Genomic DNA, 13,453 nt, shown 5'->3' with positions numbered 1-13,453 from the left:
TATTACTGAATGTGGTGTAAAAGACATTTGTTATTCTCCTTATATTTTTTGTTGTAATATTTGTCTGTATTTAGGATAGGAATTTTTTCTGTATTTATTATGTGATTGTAAAATGTGTCAGTATTTGCGATAGCAGAGATATGTTGCCAGAAGAGAATAATATCGTCAATTTGCAAAGAAATGTTAATAGTCAGCAATACTATTTAAGCACAATGCATTATGTATTCTTTGGTCTTCTCTGTTCAGAAGTCATTGCGGTAGGACACTGTGAAAGAGTTTTTTTTACGAATGGGTAGACTTCTTTTGTCTCTGTCTGGACTTAGCCGCCATTAGACGATGCGTTACGAATTAATGTGAGTTGTATTGTTGTTTGATCTAAATATATTAGAGTTTATCAAAAGTGTGAATTATTTATGTAAATTAGCTTGCCCACGTCATCTATAAAATTTCTTTAAGAATTTTTCAGCATTTTTTAGCGGTGTTGCTGGGCTGTGCCGCGACCAACAATAGCAAACCCGTAAATCGGGAACAGATGCATAAAAATCAATGGTGAATTAAGAAATTGTTCTTCTTTTTCAGTGATCCTGTGGCTGATAAAATTTGAATTAATTATACGTTTGTGCATTCGTAGGCGGATAGCTAATGTTAGTTAACATTGAAATTTAAACAGTTTGGTTCTTTCAAAATATCTTAAATGTGTAATGAAGTAGGTTTGATCAATGATAAATGTCGGCTTGGCAATAATTAAAACATTTTCTGCTAATAGAGGTAATCTTGTGTTCTATGGCTAGTGCCGGGATAAAATTCAGTAAAAATATTTAACAAAAAATCCACTGCATCAGGAAAGTGTATGCCAAGGCCGAATGATTTAAAGGACCCAATTCTCAACCTAATATTCTTAACCAGTTCATATGAGTTCACGTAAATATTATTTTTTCTTTAAATGTACATAATAATTAAGTAAGTAAAAATTTTTTATTACCACACGAAAATAAGAGAGTGGTTCTACAACAAAGTTCGCACGAAAGAAAATTAACTTAAAAACAACAGATAAACTTTATTATTCTTCTTTAACGAAATTTCAAATCAATCCCATTCATTACGACCGATTTCGTTAAAACACACACACATATCCATCCACACATATACAGACACAAGCAGACATATTTAAAGACAAAGAGTTTGGGCAGAGATGTCAGTCGAGGCAGAAGTGCAGGGGCAAAGATGTTGTTGAATGACAGGTGAGGTATGAGTGGCGGCAACTTGAAATTAGCGGAGATTGAGGCCTGGTGGGTAACGGGAAGAGAGGATATATTGAAGAGCAAGTTCCCATCTCCGGAGTTCGGATAGGTTGGTGTTAGTGGGAAGTATCCAGATAACCCGGACGGTGTAACACTGTGCCAAGATGTGCTGGCCGTGCACCAAGGCATGTTTAGCCACAGGATGATCCTCATTACCAACAAACACTGTCTGCCTGTGTCCATTCATGCGAATGGACAGTTTGTTGCTGGTCATTCCCACATAGAATGCGTCACAGTGTAGGCAGGTCAGTTGGTAGATCACGTGGGTGCTTTCACACGTGGCTCTGCCTTTGATCGTGTACACCTTCCAGGTAACAGGACTGGAGTAGGTGGTGGTGGGAGGGTGCATGGGACAGGTTTTACACCGGGGGCGGTTACAAGGCTAGGAGCCAGAGGGTAGGGAAGGTGGTTTGGGGATTTCATAGGGATGAACTAAGAGGTTACGAAGGTTAGGTGGACGGCGGAAAGACACTCTTAGTGGAGTGGGGAGGATTTCATGAAGGATGGATCTCACAATCTGGCACCACAACACCCTAATTCTGTAGTTAACCTTTCCTCCAAACCTCTCTCCCAATCCGAAGCCTCTGTCCTATCCAAAGGCCTCACCTTCAGCCCCACTCCCAGATTCAACCAAACAGCCCTCGTCACACAATCTGGCACCACAACACCCTAATTCAGTAGTTAGCCTTTCCTCCAAACCTCTCTCCCAATCCGAAACCTCTGTCCTATCCAAAGGCCTCACCTTCAGCCCCACTCCCAGATTCAACCAAACAGCCCTCGTCAACTGCCCTGAAATGAGATCCATCTTTCATGAAATCCTCCCCACTCCACCAAGAGTGTCTTTCCGCCGTCCACCTAACCATCGTAACCTCTTAGTTCATCCCTATGAAATCCCCAAACCACCTTCCCTACCCTCTGGCTCCTACCCTTGTAACCGCCCCTGGTGTAAAACCTGTCCCATGCACCCTCCCACCACCACCTACTCCAGTCCTGTAACCTGGAAGGTGTACACGATCAAAGGCAGAGCCACATGTGAAAGCACCCACGTGATCTACCAACTGACCTGCCTACACTGTGACGCATTCTATGTGGGAATGACCCGCAACAAACTGTCCATTCGCATGAATGGACACAGGCAGACAGTGTTTGTTGGTAATGAGGATCACCCTGTGGCTAAACATGCCTTGGTGCACGGCCAGCACATCTTGGCACAGTGTTACACTGTCCGAGTTATCTGGATACTTCCCACTAACACCAACCTATCCGAACTCCGGAGATGGGAACTTGCTCTTCAATATATCCTCTCTTCCCGTTATCCACCAGACCTCAATCTCCGCTAATTTCAAGTTGCCGCCACTCATACCTCACCTGTCATTCAACAACATCTTTGCCCCTGCACTTCTGCCTCAACTGACATCTCTGCCCAAACTCTTTGTCTTTAAATATGTCTGCTTGTGTCTGTATATGTGTGGATGGATATGTGTGTGTGTGCGAGTGTATACCCGTCCTTTTTTCCCCCTAAGGTAAGTCTTTCCGCTCACGGGATTGGAATGACTCCTTACCCTCTCCCTTAAAACCCACATCCTTTCGTCTTTCCCTCTCCTTCCTTCTTTCCTGATGAGGCAACAGTTTGTTGCGAAAGCTTGAATTTTGTGTGTATGTTTGTGTTTGTTTGTGTGTCTATCGACCTGCCAGCACTTTCGTTCAGTAAGTCACCTCATCTTTGTTTTTATATATAATTTTTCCCACGTGGAATGTTTCCTTCTATTATATATATATATATATATATATATATATATATATATATATATATATATATATATAAAACAAAGAAGATGTGACTTACCAAATGAAAGTGCTGGCAGCTCGACAGATATATATATATATATATATATATATATATATATATATATATATATATATATAATAGAGGGAAACATTCCACGTGGGAAAAATATATCTAAAAAGAAAGATGATGAAACTTACCAAACAAAAGCGCTGGCAGGTCGATAGACACACAAAGAAACACAAACATACACACAAAATTCTAGCTTTCGCAACCAATGGTTGCCTCGTCAGGAAAGAGGGAAGGAGAAGGAAAGACAAAAGGATATGGGTTTCAAGGGAGAGGGTAAGGAGTCATTCCAATCCCGGGAGCGGAAAGACTTACCTTAGGGGGAAAAAAGGACAGGTATACACTCGCACACACACACATATCCATCCACACATACACAGACACCCCTAAGGTAAGTCTTTCCGCTCCCGGGATTGGAATGACTCCTTACCCTCTCCCTTAAAACCCATATCCTTTTGTCTTTCCTTCTCCTTCCCTCTTTCCTGACGAGGCAACCATTGGTTGCGAAAGCTAGAATTTTGTGTGTATGTTTGTGTTTCTTTGTGTGTCTATCAACCTGCCAGCGCTTTTGTTTGGTAAGTTTCATCATCTTTCTTTATATATATATATATATATATATATATATATATATATATATATATATATATATATATATATATATATATATATATATATGTGTTGTTAGCGCAGAGCAAGCACAAATTTGCAATAGATATGCAAAATGCAAGCAATTAAAATGTTAAAAGTCAATTCAGATAGTTGTCCGAAGTTGATGACATTCGTATTTTCTGTTTTACACAGTTCCTGTTCAGTTCAGTATTATTAACATGCATTTTCAAATGGGTAACAATATTACTATTTATAAATTGTGTGTTTAAATCTGAAATATTATGATGGCTACTGTTATAAACTACAATTGTGAATATAAACAGTATTTCAGGATAGGTTCATGATACCCAACATACTTAACGAAACTTGTATCGCAGCTAGCAGTTTCATTTAGAAGATAGGATCATTTCTTGAACATTCGGACTGATAGAAAAAATGACAGAAACTCACCACGGTCTTTGTTTCTGTATATCCACTGTTTCCCATTATCAGCTGTCATGAGCTTGTCAGAACAAAATCCTGCATTGACAAAAGCATTTACTATGCTTGAAGCAAGGTTATTTCGTGCTGAGTCAAGAGTAGGTAAGGTCAATGAAGTATTTTCCAGCCAGGTTTTGTATACATCTTCTGGTGTCTTAGGTTCTAAAATATCCAACTGTAACACAGTTTTTTTTCTGTTAAACATGCTACAGAAAAGATCTTATAGTATTACAAAATTATGCTTAAGTGTGGCATACATGGCACATAATCTGTTATAGTTATCAGATAATAGGTTTAGAGGTATGTGGCTTTGGACTGCTGCAGCTATATAATCAAAGATATAGTACAAACTGCTGATATTTTCAACACAGATTGGAAATGTCATTGTTATACATTATAGCTGCATTCACCAAAACATGCATTAATAGCAAAAATAACAAAAAAATGAGGAATCAACAGATGTGACATTGGATAGTGAAGTGAATGGCAAGGAAACTATTCATCCTCATCATCCAAATGGCTTTTTAGTCACATGTAATAAAAATGAGAAGAGAAATCTCCAAGTAAAACATTACTGCCACATACAGCAGACGCAATATCACCACTAACAGAGGCACTTCCATCAACATCAGATATTCAGCAGTCAGCAGGAACAGCAATACAAGTTAACAGAAGAACATTAGAAGCCAAAAACTCATAAGCCGTAAGAATTTTTGGTATTCTGCCTCAACAAGAATCCAAATTTAACACAAGTAAGAACACAAACCAAACCCTCTTTCAGTTATTTAAGATTTACAAACCACCTATTCCCATTAAAAATGATTGCAAGCAGCTGAAATAATAACTAAAAGCAGTGCACCCACACAAAATAATCAGAATTTTGTGTTTTTTTCCAAAATTTTTAAAAATGTAAGAGACAAAAGTGCAAAACTACATAATATACTAACTAGGAACCACACAGCTGTAAAAGAAATACAAATTTACTGGATCATGTAGTGATATCAACAAGAACACAATGCAGGTAATGAGGGTCGTGGAGTGACTTCAATGAGGCCATAATGCAAGCAGTGTACATGTATCAAATATAGTAACAACTAAGGGACTAGAGGCCCCTGCTGTCCTTATAAAGACACTATCCCAAAAAAGTGTCATTTTAGTAGTGCTGCGAGTCCATGGCAGACCAGGTGACTGTTGTCGGTGATCAGGTTAACCTGATGGCTGCCTTGGGAATTTACGGGCATGTTGATTGAATGTCGGTGCCCACTACACTTGCCACACTGGACCAGCTCATGTTCGTTTGGTGGTATGTGTAGTAACCAGCAGATTACTACACTGATTTTCTTAGAAAACCACCCAGAAATTGTAGCTTTGCTCTGTGTAGCTGACCACTGGTTCAAAGATGGTGAAGTTGCCTATTTTTACCTTCCAGGTCACCACTGTGTTAATAATTTCAGTGGAACTGACAAAAAGAAAAGAGACTGTCCAGTTCTTAGGGGAGATAATGTAGAGTGCAATTCCACACTTAAAACCAAATGGCTGAACCAAGAAAAACATTTTGAACATGTATCAGTAAATATGAAGTTTATGAAGCTTTTAGTTACATGCTAATACTGATCATCTGTTGATCATGTACTAATATTTGTTTCAAAAATAGACACAGGGCTACAACTTTTCAGGTGAAAATGCCCAAATATTTTGATTTATGGTGAACTTAAAACAGATATTTTAAAAGTGTCCTCAGCTTGGCAAAAACTAGTGAGTGTGTTAAAATGCTATAACATGGAAAACATGAACTACAAATTTACAAGAATAATAGCTACTAGTTTTTCTGCTCTTAACAGCTTTTCAAAATTAATACCAAATTACAATTAACATGGAAATTAAACAATATTTTCAATGGTATATCCAGCCACAACTGTTTCACAATGGATATAGCTGTTTCGAACACAGACAGAAACATACCAACATGTAGGCAAATGAACAGCAGTGTGCAGCAAGAAAGAAATAGCACATTTCCGAACACAGACAAGAACATAACAACACACATGCAAATGAGCATAGTGTACAACATGAAAAAAATAGCAACTTTCACACATTTTCTCCATGAATCTCACAAGACAGGTATTTGTAGTGCTTGTAATGTTGACAGTAGGGCAGGTGAATTGATGAATACTCTCCAGTACTCTGATGATGTAGCACTTCCAATCTCGTTTACATCTGCAATGTACCAACGCAAAAAAAAAAAAAAAAAAATTGCTTTTGTATAGCAGAAATACAGACAATACATTATCTGATGACTGACAGCTTACAGTCAACTCTAGGAACGAATCTAAGACCATGTGAGAAGTTATTAATGTGACAGTTGGGAAGAAAAGCAAGGAGTCACTCAATAACATACATTAAGAATGAGTAAATATGTGAAGTACTCCTTTTGTCAAAAAAGTTGCAGAATAGGTTCTTTTAAAAATATAAAATTGCACTTACCAAGTAAAGATCCCAGCTCCTATTGAAGTAGTCCCCTTGGCTACATATACACAGTTGTCAACTTTTCTGGAGGTTTTGGAAGCAAGCAGAGAAATTTTCGACTGTGAGGCTTGTAAGCTCATTTGTCACAGTCTGTTGGATGTCTGCTATATCTTGTTGAAGTTTTCCTTTCAGTCACTTTTTCACTTGCAGAAACAAGCAAAAGTCACAAGGCAAGAGGTCGGGCAAATATGCCGGACATCTGGCCAGATACTCAGTAACAAATAATGCAGTATGGAGTCTTGCACTGTTGTGCAGTAAGAACCAGTCCTGTGAATGCCACAAATCAGGGCATCAACATCAAACTGCTTGTCACAAATGTTTCAAGACTTTGGTTCATTGTTTGACTTGAAGGAACATACTCATGGTGAAGTAATCTTTCACTATCAAAGAATGCTATCCACATTGTCTTTGTTCTTGAAGGTTGTCATTTGACTTTTTTTTGAGGCTGGTGACCCAGGAGTCCACTTCAGCACTTTGATGCTTAGTGTGAGGGTTATACTGGTAGTACTAGCTTTCATCTCCAGTAATAATTTTGAACAGAAATGTAGGATCACACTGGCACTATCCAGTAGATCAGTAGAAATTCTTTAACTTTCCTCTTTCTGTTCGTCTGTTAGTGTGTGAGGGATGAGTTTTGCATTGAGTTTCCATTTCGCTAAATCTTCACCCAAAATCTTATGACACACATCATAATTCAAATTAAGTTCCTCTGGTATCACTAATCACAGTTACATGATTGTATCCTTGCAATAACTGTGATACATACTCTGCATTTGCATCAGTATATGTTGTAGATAGGCATTCTGCTCTGGGATCATCTTGCAATGAATCTCTACCTTCACAAAACCTTTTGTGCCACTTGAAAACATGACTTCATGAAAGTGCCTTGCCTGCATATGATTGCTTAATCATGCCCACATTTCATTAGGGGTTTTCCCGAACTTAACACAGCACTTGATGTTCACTCTTTGCTCACAATCTGAATTGACTGCATCACCATAACTAATGCACCAATAACCCAAACAGTGTGTTGCTGAACACAGCCCTGCCACCTAGTGAGTTTGCATGGAAACATGGCCAAGGGCATTTCAAGGATGCACACATACCAGGTAACATAAAAACAACATTTGTTCCCTTTTGGTACTGCAAACTCAGAAATAAAAACCCTCTCCTGGAATTTCTCTGACAAAGGGGGTATTTAATATTCGCATCTTAAACATTGGCAACAAACTTTCTTCTCAGATCAGTAACCAAGTGTCCTCTCTGTGTTCTGACCTAGAGTTATTCCCCAAAACATTGCTTCTTGGTCTATTCAAAATATGTGAAATTTGCAGTGTTAAAACAGAAACGAAACTCTTGCACATGTGGTTTTGATGGCATATCCAATTACCTTCCCAAATAAATCTGCCATCATGGGTCTTATCTCCTGTCAGATATAATGAACTTCTCCTTCCTGAATGAGCTAAGCCAATTCCTCAAAATTTTCAAGGCAACAAAAGTGGTTCCTCTCTTTAAGAAATGGGAAAGGAGTGATGATAATAACTGCAGATCTCTCTTGATTCTATCAAGCACATCCAAGGTTCTAGGGGAAGCAGCATATAATCATGTTATTACATTACTGGAAGGAACTGCTTACTGAGCCCTTGTCAGTTTGGCTTTCAAAAAGAGTGATCAATAAATGGGGCTCTATATTCATTTCTAAATGAAGTTTGTAGTGCTCTCAATGACAGAAAGCATACAACAGGAGTATTAAATAACTTCACAAAGACCTTTGACCTCATCAACCATTTATTATTTATGGATAAACAGCTAGAATATAAAATTAGAAGAAAATGCAATGACTGGTTTAGATAATTTCTCTCAGACAGTGTAAAAAGGTGTAATCACCTCAAAAAATGTTGGAAGCATACAGTTAATGGAGCACATAATAAGACACGGCTTTCCTCAAGGTACTAGTTTGGTCCACTTCTGTTTATTATGTTCAGCAATCATCTGAGCCAAAGCATTTGAGAAGATCTTCCAGTAATGATGCCACTGGTATACTGTATTTGAATCACAGTACTAATGAAATGCGTAAAATGATTTCTGATACAAACTTCAACCTGGCAAATTGGTAAAGAGCACAAACAAACTGTCACTGAATAAGGACTAAACTGTGTATATAAATTTTCAGCTATCACATGTCATTTCAACAAGGACAGAAGGTACTAGATTTGAAAATGTACCTGTACACCAACAGGTAACCACTAAATTCCTAAGAATGTGGACAGATGACACACCATGGTGAGGAAAAAAAAAGTAAATAGAATGAGCAATTTATGCCATGCATTTAATGCCCTGAGTAAAGTCCATGACACCAAAACAATAAAATGTGCCTACTTTGCACTTGTACACACTGCTTTCCATTTTGGGACATCTCATATACAGAGATATTTACTATGCAGGAGAATAACTAAGATAATGAGACTAGTGCCCATCTCCTACACCACTAAAGCCGGCCACGGTGGTCTAGCGGTTCTAGGCGCTCAGTCTGGAACGACGCGACTGCTACGGTCGCAGGTTCGAATCCTGCCTCGGGCATGGATGTGTGTGATGTCCTTAGGTTAGTTAGGTTTAAGTAGTTCTAAGTTCTAGGGGACTGATGACCACAGATGTTAAGTCCCATAGTGCTCAGAGCCATTTGAACCACTTGAACACCACTAAACATATATTTCTGGACCTCAGTATCCTGTCAGTGCCTTGTAGTTATATTCATGAACAATGTGGTTTATGCATGAAAATGTACCTTTCCTAAAAAAAAAAAAAAAAAAAAAAAAAAAAAAAAAAAAAAAAAAAAAAAAAAAAAAAAAAAAAAAAAAAAACCACCATCAATAGAATTGTCCTGTGATTTCACTGATGCAGCTATAATTAGTAAAAAGCTATATAAAGGACACAGCAGTGTAAGGCACACATTTTTGAATACCAGTCTAAATTAACTGAGCTGAATATTTCCTTACATACCATAATTTTATAACTGGTTAGTTCATTCTACAGGCATTACTCTTATTTTCCTTATTACAAAGTTGAAATAACTGAGTTTAATGGTTTTTCTAAAATTAGTTTTTAACTGGTTTATTTCATTCTACAGATGTAACTATTGTTTTTTATCATAATGAGTTTATTACAATGTAATTGTACTGAGTCTTGTTCAATATCCATGTGTAACAGCATTCAACAAGATTTCTGGGATCACTAAAACTCAGTTCATATCAACTTAAATCAAAACATATAACAATGACGATTCCACAGATCTATATGGTTCACAGTCAATATGTCTATGTCCTGTAAGTTCTATGAAAAGGCAATGTGCTCATGGGATATTACCCAACTGAGCAATAATGGGATACTTAGTCCATCACAATTTGAATTCTTCAACGACTTTTTCACTTAGATAATGAATGGTTCATATACATTCACAGATCACATAAAAAATAATTCATTTATGTGTGTATTACAATGAGATGTGACTGTGAATAACTACCTCAGCAACTGGTCATAGTAACAGCCCCACAATATATTTATTTCTGTTTCAGGCTTCAAACATCAGCTTATCCTGTGAAGCAGTAGATGGAATGGGTGAGACTTAGCAAAAATTCAGTGTAGTACCAGTTTTCATTTTCAGGTGACACTGACTGAAGATGATGAGCTAATGGTTCATTGAAACATTCCAATCCACTGACAACACTCTGAGGGCTTCGCCACAGATGAAATTTATTGTCAAGATCAGTTCCAACTTGACAATAACAATTACATTCATAAATACATATATAGAGTTATAATGACTTGCACTATCCTCTAGCAACTATAGCTTTGGCTGAAGGAAGAGTTAAGTATATTTTTACACAGTTCTTTAATATTCTAGCCCTGAAATCAAATGTTTGACAGAGAAAAGAAATAATTTTGACTCCAAATTGCAATAACTCCTCAGTAGGAACTACTTCTGTATCATACAAAACTTTTCAACAAAAATAAATTGTAAATTACATATCAATAGGTCCTCCATAATTAGCTGTATACCCATCATTTTCAAAAATAATTAAAGCTGTTGTTCAAAAGGATGTTCCACATAAAAATTTTATGACCATAATTAATGAAAGAAATAGCAAGTAAATAACTAATCCATTCTGGATTAACGCACCCTGAGGAGATATTCTAGAGGTTAGAGAAGCATTTTCTCTTTCCCACAATTCTCATGGTTATTCTCAACAGCATAATATCAAATATTGCTTTTTGCACATAAATTTAAAGTACATAAAGTTGAACTCCAGCCATGTGTGTGTGTGTGTGTGTGTGTGTGTGTGTGTGTGGGCGCGCGCGCGCGCGCGTGCTTGCGTGCACATGTGCGTTCATGCATGCATATGTGCAAGCACCTACACAGACCTGCAAGTGTGAATGTCACAGTGTAGCAAGTGCAAACAGTCATGGGTGCTCAACTACTGTATTTTTTACTCCTAGAGAATGGATGGATGGATTAACAAATCAGACTTACATGTAAGATACTAGCACTGTCTTACTGTTATCACATTAGAATACAAAACTGAATGGCAAGAGTCATTTTATCACCAAATAACATTTCAGAGTGGCTATGGAAAACTGAGAATGTTGTCAAAGACCAGTGACAGGAGAAACATGAGAATGTCTTAGAAAAACCAAATCAAGTAACAGTTTCATGCATTCATGATAGTTTGGAATCTCAATTCCAGTTTGTGATGGGCACAAGGAGAGATACAGAACACATTACACAGCAACAAACCATTTAAGAAACCTTTGGACATTGTGCAGAGATCAATACATAAATGAGACTATAATTACACAGATTCTCTTACATTTTGCACTGGCGCCATATAGCAAAGAACTGTATCAACAAACACACAAAATTACTAGATAAACTGCAGAGCCATATCAGCCAAAATGGTCATTCAAAAACAAAAACATCAGGAAATCAACATTGAAGAGGACAGGAAATGAATAAACCTGTCAGAAGATGGCAGGAAAAACCAGGTAATTTGGTTGGGTGACAGATACCTTTGAAGCATACCTCAAGAGTCATTTTATCACCAAATAACATTTCAGAGTGACTATGGAAAACTGAGAATGTTGTCAAAGGCCAGTGACAGGAGAAACATGAGAATGACTTAGAAAAACCAAATCAACCACATGATAAGTGCATTAAGTTGCATGTCCTGGTGCTCACTGAGATTTGCAGAAGCTCAAATGCCTTTGAACACAATACTTGTTGTTAATACCTTAAGAACAGCTCTGCACGTACCACATAATTGTTCTCAATATTTCCCATAGACATGATTCAGTTCACTCTTCTTGTGTAAATAAAGTAGTGAGAAATATAAATAAGCACTACGCAGCAATCTGTGTACTCGCTTATTAAGGTATACAAATTTAATAGAGAACTTCACACCAATCATGGACTTCATCAAAAGTGGCACTGAAAGACTACTTAGTGACCTTTTGTAAAATTATAGAAAAAATGTGGGTAACTACATGTGGCAAAAACATCAACAGTTTTGGAAAAATTGCTCATTAGAACTTGAGAATATACATTGTCTAACAAAAAAATGAAGCAACTACAAAATATTGTCAAATAGCAGTATAAATTGATATACTTACACACTATTGGTGGGTATTTAAATGATTAGGGCTGCAATGGTCTATGGTAGATATAACGGCCACAAGAGAGCATTAGTGTTGTTCATGTTTAGGTATATCAAGGGCATGAACGGCATCAGATGTTGACACATACTCATGGGAGATAGCATTGTCTGCAATTGACAGAGTTCGGAAAGGTCCTCACTGTGACCCTCCATTTGGGCAACAGGTTGAACTGTGGAATGCCCAGATTTGTGAAGCATTTGGATGTACCAATGAAGTGAAACAAGCGCTGTATCGTTCGTGAGATACAGAGGCAACGAGTGTGCCGGGATTTACCCCAGTTCACTGCTAGTAGCACCATGTCACCGTAATGCATCTGCACGTAGCACACAAGTACTGCGCCATAATTACGTATAAAATTAAAAGTCAAAATTTTATATTCAAGCTTTGTCAACAGATACTTTAATGTAATAAAGTTTTAAATGTCAAGTCTTAAAGTAGTTAAATCAATAGTTTTCAATAAAATACAGTTCTAAGAAAAAAAAGTGGCGCTGAATAAGCTAGAAAGCCAGATTTGGTCAGAATGTGCCTATGGAAGTCATTAATAAGTGGTACAAGTTTCAAAATAATAGAATAAAAATTATAGTCAGAATCCACATTTTTAAGAAAAACTGAAGGTGCTAAATATTAGACTTAGAAATGTAAAAATTTATACCATGTGTCAGGTCAACCTAAAAATAATAACTAAGAGACCATGTTAAGCTACCTCTTGTAGTTTTGAAACTAAAATATACCCATTTGTAGTAGATTAAGTACCTATAATTTTCATGATAGAACATTTTGGTTACCACACATGATAAAACCTACTAAATAATAGAGCTATAACAAATTTTAGAATTGTAGTATTAATAACAGTCAATACAAGTTCTGTTAAAGTTATAGTTCAGAGGTAATGATTTACCGTTAGTTCCATATAAAAATCCAATAAGGCCAAGTTTTTATTCAAGCGAGCTGAAACTTTTTCTGGGATTCCAAA

The 13,453-nt window shown here is 37.1% G+C and overlaps 1 protein-coding gene across 1 annotated transcript in view; it reads right to left on the bottom strand.

Annotated features, from left to right (window-relative positions):
* Positions 1–13,453, bottom strand: part of LOC126474690 (26S proteasome non-ATPase regulatory subunit 2-like) — a 209,118-nt gene that overhangs the window by 123,034 nt on the left and 72,631 nt on the right. The window contains exon 8 of the mRNA XM_050102168.1: positions 4,216–4,420. Within this exon, the coding sequence (XP_049958125.1) occupies positions 4,216–4,420 (205 nt within the window). The remainder of the gene's footprint in view (positions 1–4,215; positions 4,421–13,453) is intronic.

Source organism: Schistocerca serialis, chromosome 4, assembly GCF_023864345.2.
Source record: "Schistocerca serialis cubense isolate TAMUIC-IGC-003099 chromosome 4, iqSchSeri2.2, whole genome shotgun sequence".
Classification (NCBI taxonomy): domain Eukaryota; kingdom Metazoa; phylum Arthropoda; class Insecta; order Orthoptera; family Acrididae; genus Schistocerca; species Schistocerca serialis.
Note: the sequence above shows the minus strand (reverse complement) of the source record. Positions and strands in the feature narration are given on the sequence as shown.